Genomic DNA, 9,448 nt, shown 5'->3' with positions numbered 1-9,448 from the left:
ACATATCAGGCGTTGCAACGCATCACTACTTGGATCATGTCTCAGCTTCAGTGACGTACGATCTTGCGTGTTACATACACAATTAAAGTCTCCAAAGAGGACGAATGCACGATCAGTACAGAAATGATTTTCTAGAGATAAGAAGAAACACTCGCGTTCACGTAACTTGTTCGGGGCATAAACACACACAAATCTAAAGCTCGTGCCACTGATATCAATATCGCAGCAGATTAGGCGCCCTTCCCTATCTGTAAACAAATGTAGGAAATCACACTGTAAATGTTTGCTAACAAATAACATACAGCCTGCGGAAACGCCTACTGCATGGCTGACACAAACATTATAGTCAGACATGAATGGAGATAGAGCTACTTCTGTGTTTTCGTCGGATTCAATCTTTGTTTCTTGGATAGCAGCAATATCTAATTTTCTATTGAGTAACAAATGAAGAAGCTGTACTTGCCGTCGCTTACTTCGTAAGCCACGGACATTTAAAGTGCCAAAATGGAAGGGAAGAGCGCCCGCCATGATTACCTATGTAGGTGCAGCGTCTAAACGCTGCTCCAGAGGTGCACCACTCCCTTCTTGATGAGGTGATGCACTATGGACTTTTTGGTGCACGTTAACACAAGGGACATCAGCAGGTGTAGGTGTTCCCCGGAGCGGTTTTGTCAACTTTGACACCTTGGGAACGCGAGCCTCCTTTGCCGAGGGCGATGGATTGTCGGATGGCGCTGGACGCTTCTTGGCGGCCTCGCACATCGATCCAGATTCCACTGATAGTGGGTGATCTTGAACTGGTGGAGATTCTGCCCAAGACACAGTTGGTTCGTCGTCAGGTGCCTTAGTCTCCTCCTCGCTCGCAGGCTTCTGGCTGAGGCTAATGTCAGCCGATGACGGTTTAACCTGTTCTTGTCGATGAGTCTCAGGGAGTGTTTCTCCAGTTGCATCCACAACTTCGCTCACGTCCATGAGATGATCGGTGATGGTATCAGCCTCAGCTGGTCTATTTCCACGAAGCTTGTCAGCGTAGGTTCCGACGCATGCATCTGCAGGGTGACCGTAGCGGTGACAGTTACTGCAGCGTGGTGTTCGACATTGTCGCCGGATATGCCCAACTCTGTTGCACCGGAGGCAAACTGGTGGTCGGCCAGGTACCAAGATAAGGCACTGGTGGCCATATATGCTCAACAGATGTGGCAGATTACCGGCAGAAGCGCCATCTTTCAATGTGAACGCCACGTCTCGGTTAGTCATTGGCCAGCCCTCCATGCCGTCACACCGCCACATTTCTATCGTGATGGACTGCACTGTGCCATATGGCTCTAGCGCTTCAACAATCCGTCTCTGTTCGAGGTGTGGGGGAAGCCAAAGAAGCTTCATCTTGATATTCTTGCATTCCGGGTCAATGACAAGGCACTTGAGGCCTTTCACCAACAACTCGCCTTTGTCGACAAGTTTCTGTTTCGCGATGCTATTAACACATGTCACCAACCACAAATGGCTCATCTGGTATTGGCCAGCGCCGAGTATTTCAGTTGCATTTAGTACTCAAAGGAGAGCATCGCGAAAGTCCGGGGCTCGATACGGCCGCCCTGCCAGGTCAGCATGCAGGAAAACTGAATTGAGGACGGTGTTGCCAGTTGGTAGACGAGGAAGAACGACTTTATAATTACCGGAATCGGTAGATGACGGTGGGTGTGATCCTCGGCCAAGGGCCGATGTGCTGTTTCCAGCAGAGCTCATCGCAAACGTGGCCGTTCGAACAAGCCTCTTCTTCTTCTTCGCTCAGCCATGAGTTCGATGCTTCAAAGCGGTACAAAAGCGCCTCTAGTGAATGCGGTGTTGCCTTAGAAACGAGCGGTAGAAAGTGATACTGCGGTTTATATAGGTAATTATGACCATGTAACTTACAGAAGTCGCAGTTATACGAGTAGCGAAGGGCGTTTCCGCTACATTTCTTCTGCGCTTTCCGCAAACGCAGAGGCATCTTGCGGCAAACACAGAAGACCCCGTCCTCTCAATGTACGGCGTCGCCCCGACAGGTGGCGCACCACGCGCGCATTGGGGCTGTGCGGGGACCGGTGCCAGGCGCGTCGCGGCCCGGACACGCTCGCCCCTAACGACGCTTCGCCATGCTCCCTCACGGGTTGCATAATCAAGCGTCCTTCCTTTATTTAGATCACTATCTGTCTATCTCTCTACCCGTGCCGATCACGACGTTTGGCTGGCATACATCGTTTCCCCCTCCGAGACACCGAGTTCTTTGGTTCTTCCGCTTGCTCAGGCGCACGTTTCATTGCCGCGCCAAACGCCGCGTTGCTCGACGCTCACCGCGTGATTGGTAGGTGAAAAGTCCGACGCGGGGCGCCTCGTAAGTGATCGCTGCGCCGTAGCGCATTGTCTTACACCCCTTGGCGGGTCGACGAGAACGCTGTCGCGTTCCACTCTTAAAGGCGAAGTTTAAGCGTCCTCCAATTTTTTATAAATCTTACACCAACGCATCAGTCGAAGAATTGTGGGCATCATTTAAAGGTAAAGCAATGCATATAATAAAAATATACATTCCCTTAAGAAGAGGTTATCAATCATCTAACGCGCTGTGGTAGACTAGGCACCTTAACCGACTATCTAAAGAAAAGGCAGACTTTTCCGTGCTGCAAAACAATCAACTTTTGACAAGTGGTGCGCTTATGCCGTCCCCGCAAAAGTCTACCCCAATGCTTTAAAATAAACTAAATTTAATTTCTATAACACTACGCTTCCATCGTCACTCAGAAAGAATCTGAGACGCTTTCGGAACGTCGTGAAAAGCCGCTATAGTCAAGGTGTAACTCTTACTAATGAATTAGGAGAGATACTCCCAAGCCGTCATTGCGCGTCTACAGTTAACATCGCTTTCACCTATTCATTTTTGCCCCACTCACTCTGGCAACTCTCCACCATTCATAGCACCTAGTTTCTTTCCAATGAATCCGATTTTACTCGACTGAATTGGTAACCGCTCCATTATTAACAATCTAAAAAGATTCTTCTCGTGTCGTATTGACAGCATTACGTCCAAATTCTTGCAGGGTACTACCGAATATAGTTCCATTATATTAAACCTGATTTTTACAAAATCACTGAACAATATCTCCTTACCCAGAGACTGGAGAAAAGGCAAGGTGAATCCATTTCATAAGTCCGAAGACACCCATAACCCATACAACTACAGACCTGTTTCCTTGACATCAGTACCATGTAAGATATTTTACCACATCATTTTCTCCCACCTTGTTACCTTTTTGGAATTAAACCAGTTTTTTTTATAACACCTAACATGGTTTCCGTAAGTCCTTCTCATGCGAAACGCAGTTATTAAAATTTTGTAGCCATCTCCATACCTTTCTAGACGCTGGCTTTATAATGGAATGTATATTTTTAGATTTTGTAAAAGCCTTCGACAGGCCTAACAACCACTTACTCCTACTTGGTCTTCAACTGGATTCGAGAGTTTGCTCTAACCGTACACAATATGTAAGCATTAATTATAATGATTCTTCTTAAGTTCTGGTCGGTTCAGGGGTACGCCAATGCGCTGTTTTAGCACCCTTACGTTTTTAATTTATATCAATGGTCTTCCTAACCAAATCGCACGTTCCATTTGTCTATTTACTGACGACTGTGTTATATACCGCAAGACTGAAAACACTAACGATACTTTAACACTCCAGCATGATCTCAATAACACTGCAGCATAGTGCATACTTTGCCTAATGGAACCAAACACTTCTAAATGCAAAACAATGAGAATTTCCCGTAACCAGTCAGCTTGCCGTGCCTACGTACTTAATGATACTCCCCGTGACCCAGTACTTCTTTACAAATATCTCGGTGTGCATATTACCAGCAATATTTCATGGAAGAAAGCACATTGAATGCATCACATCGAAAACTAACCGCATGCTTGGCTATTTCACATGTAACTTTTCTTTAGCTCCCACTGAAACTAAAACAACTCTGCGTTACCTATGTCAGATCTAACCTCGAATAGGCATGCTCAATGTGGGATCCTGGGCACCCTACTATAATAAATACCCTTGAAAGTGTGGAAAATCGATCGGTCCCATTCATTCTTAACAATTATAATCGCACTGCTGGCGTTACTAGCATGAAACTTGCTCTTTGCATTCCCCTTCTCTCATCGCGAAGAAAATTATCTCATCTCTCCCTCTTTCACAAAATCTACCATCATAACCACGAGCTCAAGTACAGGTAAATTACACCAGCATCTTATATATCTGCACGTGTCAATCATCGTTTCAAAGTTCATCTACCTGCGTAGCGCACAGCCACCTACGGATACTCATTCTTGCCGAGAACATGTTTTGAGTGGAACCGCCTGCCTGCGTCACCAGTCGCTATCACAAATAGAGACCGTTTTCGCAAAGCACTAACAAACGAATTATAAGTCTACTTCAAAACTGCGTCACTACCGCGTTGTCACCTATTGCTATCGTTTTCTTTCATTGTTATTATTCCGTGTTTTCGTTCTTCTGTTCTTGTTAATTGATATTTAAATGTTCATTTTTGCTGTGTTACTTTTGTGCTCATTTACCTGTAGTTGCTGTATTTTCTTTGCAATATAACTATGTTCTTCACTTGTATCTATTTTATATGTACTGATATACTAAAGCCCCTCCCGTATATAATGCTTCTTGTAAGCCCTGAGCGTAATAATAAATAAATAAATAAATAAATAAATAAATAAATAAATAAAATGGTCCACATGTGCCTAAACTCATGGTGGGCAACCTTGAGTTGATCTGCAGCTAGGCAACGTGATAAAGCATGTGTAGAAGGTCCAGTACTGACAAGTGAATGCACAGAGAAATACGTATCTGAATGCATGTAAGGATTCATACCCTGTGTGTCACGCCAAGAATTGCAGATACGCTATGCCGAAGTTGTCTACTACGCCATAAAATAATCAGCAGCAGGTTGTATATTTCTGCACATGCCCAGTGACACAAGTTGTCACAAAAATATACGGTGAGAAAGTGACAAATGCCAAGCTTGGGGAAGCCGCAGAGAAAGTGTTTAAAAACTGGAAACAAGGAAAGGGTGATATGTAGGCAGCTGATGGTGCAAGGTACTGTACAGCCAAAAAACATAAACAAATAAAAAACAACAAAGTTGTGATAAGTTTTGAATAACTTGAAGACCCACCTTACTCGCAATTTTTATACAAACAGTGGGTTCTCTTCCACGGAAACCATTTAAGGTAACAGTTATATCTAGCTTTCGTGCCTTATGTAAATTTACTCCATACTATGCCTACAAATTTCTTAATAGTGCCATGCTACTATGGCCTCCACTGCCCTCGACCATGTTTCCCTCCCCTTGACAGACATTTTGTTAAATTCAGTGCAAGTTATGTGCTTTTGCCATTGAATGACCAATTTTCCATGAATATCAGTCCAACTCCATTTCTATTACTTTCAACCAGTAAATTGGCTACACTAATTTGCTCTCAATTAAGTACTGTGCAATTTTCGTCTCATAATGCTAAAGCTGCCATAGTCTAGTCCACCATTCACGGTTCTCGTTATTTTCAAGTTTCTTTGTTATCCCCCAAGTTTCAGCTACAACTTTTTACTGGTAGAATGCACTGATTGAAGAGTTTTCTCGTCTAGGATAGCAATAAACTGAACTAGGCCCTCCAATACATTCTTATTGGGTGTTATCTTCATGATCCGAGTACCCTGTGACTACTTGGCCCAGGCAAACATACTTCTGAAAGAGGTTGAAGAGACTGTTTACCAACCAAGGTGTCACGACAAAGAAAAACCCAATAAAGGATTATGGCACCAAACAGAGAAAAATGGCCATTCGAAACATCGCATGGCTGCGTGAGAGGTGCAGGCAGATGGGAATCCAAACATAAGAACATCAGGCGTCTCAGCACTGTGTCCAGCAACATATACAGGCGCTTTGATGTGGTGATCTGGGTCCCCCCTCCACAGTGGATGTCACCTGAGGACATTGCTTGGCAAGGGACTGCTGATAACCGTGACTAACACTAAGCTTTTCATCTGACCTTGACTATAGCCGACGGATAAGCAGCAGGACTTCACGGTGCATATCAGCGAGCATGGCATGTTAACCATCGCAGACTCCTTCGGGTGCCTATGGTCAATTTACTTTGACAGTATTCATACTACTATAACCATATCCACTTCGGCGTGCTCTGTACCTGCTACTAGTTTTGAAGGTTCCTATAACAGTGCTGCCCTTTTAAGCATTTGTAACACAATGTCAAAATATTTGCTCTTGCGTTTTCTCTGTGTTCACTGTACTCTATCACAGACGCTCGATCAAAGCATGCAAGAGCATGCCTGCTGGGTCACGCAGGTCTTGGGCAAGGGTGTGAAGCGGAAAGAGATATTTGCTGCCACTAGATTAGTGAGATGCCGCTGTTCCGGGATAGCTCTGTGGGAATGCGCTGACCAGCATTGTTGAATGGATTATTTGAGTGTGTTTGATTAGGTTTGTGTCATGCCTGTGCTTAGCTTTTTTCATCATTATCATTTTGGTGCACTGAAAATTGTTGAGGCATTCATAGAAATGTGTTACATGATGGTGTTATACTATACCGCTGCTGTGTGGCACAAGTGCCACAAAAGGGTCATGTGTTTAGTACCACCGCTTTTCACATGACATAATTAGAAAAGCACAGTGCAGTACAGTTAAAAAGAATTTGTCAGTATAGTACATGTAGCAAATGGTGCAGATAAAAACTGCGTCAAAGTCATTGACATGTTAGCCTCACTTTACCGATAAGCGACAAGAAGACAATGAAGATGTAGATAGTGCTTTCAGCTGCTCTTATTCTTTTACAACCTACCACGGTAATCGCGACAAAATTATTAAACAAAAGTAATCAAAGTAAGGAAGCTAGCGTCATATTTTTTCGTTGTAATGAAAAGAAAAGCAGCTAAGTGCAGAGGATCAGAGGATCCTTTGAAAGTAAGAACACCGCATTTGTGTGATGGCGGTGAGCTGCAGGACATTATTGTGTGGTCGGAAGGCATTGAAAATAATTCTCAACCTTGCGGAAGAGCTAAATAAGATGAAAACGGAGCGCTGGTAGCACACAATGCCGAGATACCTGCAAATAATGAAATCGAATCCATTTTTCGTTTCCCACTTGAACTTTCAAGTCCACTAGTCCCCAAGAGTGCTCTACACTTCTGATATGTCTTGTTGTGCAGAAAACTTGTGCAGTGACAAAATTGATCGCGCAGTGAGGTGTGTCTCTCAGAATCACTTCACTTCCCCAAGATTTGGGAGAAATCCCGTACAGAAACCTACACTAAGTAACTTAGTCGACTGAGTTTGCGGTTTTTGGGTACATAGGATATACGTATATGAAAGTACAATACACCACCGTCAACCCCGGTTTCCCCCTTCACCCTCCCTGTCTGCCAATAAGGTTGTCGTCCGTAGACGGCCGGTGCATCACGTGCTGTAAACTCGTGAAAGTGACTGTTCGAGATTGCTGTTCATGCCTTCGCAGCATATGCCCACGCCCACCGTCGCACGCGTTTTCTCATTTTCCCCCGGCAGATAGTTTAAACACTACCTTCTCTCAAACATACGTTCATCAAAGCGTCAAGCGCGGTGGAGATTTTCTGTACCGCCTTCTATAGGGCAGGCGGCTATTACATTTTGAGTAAAAGCACAGGCGTCATATAGCAAAGGTCCGAGCAGCCGCAGACATGCCTACAATCGTCAGCGTGTGAAAAACGATATTGCGAGTGCTGTTCCTCCGCAGCACATATTATCACCCTGGAAAACGTACTACAGAGAGTAACTGAAAGCACACGAGTTGCTCGTGAATCTGGATGCCTCTTACCTTAATGCGGCCATGTCTCAGTGATTCCCAGTAAAAGATTTACATACAGTCGTCAGTGCATGAAAGACAATATGGCGAGCGTTGTTTATCCGCGGCGAAACCTACGACAGCGAGTAAGTGAGAGCATACGAGTTCCACATGAATCTGAACCCCTTTTACTTTTATCGCGCAGCCGCGTATGAGCGGTTATCGGAACACTTAGATTGAGCACAGAATCCATTTAAGGGCTCATGGTTGCTTTGTCGTATTTCGTTCATTCACCATTGTACACACCAGGACGAACTCGCGTACGTAACCCAACAAGAATCACCGCGCCACGAATATGCAGGACGCCGTTTACGAGCCGGAGGTTCACATCACGTGGTTTGCAATGGAGCGCATATAGTGCTGCCTTCTGTCTCGTATTTTAATTGGCTGTGATAAATAGGGCGTTATTTTTCCAAGGATAGGAAGTGCATACCTGCATTTCATGCGTCGACTGCTCCTTTATTTGTCGAGTGTGGTCCCGTGGCCCATGTCGTGAAATGTGGAGTAGCCGCCACTACGGCAGTGATGTAGAGGTTCGCACAGATGAACAAATATGGTGACAACAGCGAGCCGTGCACTTCATCGATCACCACAGCTTGGCAGATTCTATATGTGGACGGGTGCACACACAAGTGCTTCTGAAATTGTAACCATCTTTTGTACCTAATAACTGATAAAGGCTTATTCTTTCTCATTTATGTTTGCTGACTGCCACGTACGTGTTTGTTAGGAGCCCTTACTGTACTGTCTACAGCAAGGTCTCCTAAAAAAGCTACCATTGGCACATACAAAATTATTTTGTTCATTGTGAAGCAGCAATCTACCACTGTTCAATTATTCAAATGTGCTTGTTTTATATTCACGTGATCCTCAAGTGTCCCAGATAAAGTGGGCGGAACATGCACATGTTGCTGATGTTACACAGGTTCTAGCTCTTGCAAGCATAGGTCATGCTATGGGTCTGTTGTATTCCCCTGCACTACTGTGAACCAGTTCAAGGCTGCTCACGAGAAGTTAAGAAATTGTGCCGCTCAATTGCTGAAGGGCACGCCCAGCAAAACACTCGAAACGAATGCAAAGGTGCAGAGGTGGTGCAGGCGTTATGTTATGTCAGACCAATGTGCATGGAGTGCATAAGTTTCAGGGATACTGAACTGCAGGGATGATCGGCTTCTGGGGCGTAAATACACACCACACTTGCGTAGACACAACATACGTGCGTAAGCGACGTTTTAACAGTGCTCGAGCCCGTGGGCTGCTTCGTCTAGTGTGCCACTGCTTCACACCTGTAGGCCTGCACCTAGTCAGCACCGACAGTGGAGTGGGTGCCACAAATTCATGAACCAGCCCTGCATCTTTCCTGCACCTGTTGAAACGGACGTCGTAGTTCTGCGGGTGCCAATGCTGCACCGCTGAAACGAATGGGAAGGCGCAGCACCTCATGAACTTGTTCAAGTGGTGCAGGCGAATCGAACGTCCCCTTTCCATTCATTGTTGTGGTTATAATACAATATGGCAGAC

The 9,448-nt window shown here is 45.0% G+C and overlaps 1 protein-coding gene across 1 annotated transcript; it reads right to left on the bottom strand.

The window, feature by feature from the left end:
- Window positions 1-244: 244 nt before the first annotated feature.
- Window positions 245-1,775, bottom strand: LOC142570734 (uncharacterized). Its single transcript, XM_075679078.1, has 2 exons — window positions 677-1,775; window positions 245-248 (listed from the first exon to the last, which is right to left on the bottom strand). Exons 1-2 carry the CDS (start codon window positions 1,507-1,509, stop codon window positions 245-247), a joined length of 837 nt encoding a protein of 278 aa, XP_075535193.1. The 5' UTR covers window positions 1,510-1,775.
- Between the last annotated feature and the right edge of the window lie 7,673 nt (window positions 1,776-9,448).

This window comes from Dermacentor variabilis, chromosome 2, assembly GCF_050947875.1.
Source record: "Dermacentor variabilis isolate Ectoservices chromosome 2, ASM5094787v1, whole genome shotgun sequence".
NCBI lineage: Eukaryota > Metazoa > Arthropoda > Arachnida > Ixodida > Ixodidae > Dermacentor > Dermacentor variabilis.
Note: the sequence above shows the minus strand (reverse complement) of the source record. Positions and strands in the feature narration are given on the sequence as shown.

Excerpts from the sequence above, each read along its gene's own strand:
- LOC142570734 (XM_075679078.1), bottom strand. The coding sequence starts at position 1,509 with ATGAGCCATTTGTGGTTGGTGACATGTGTTAATAGCATCGCGAAACAG.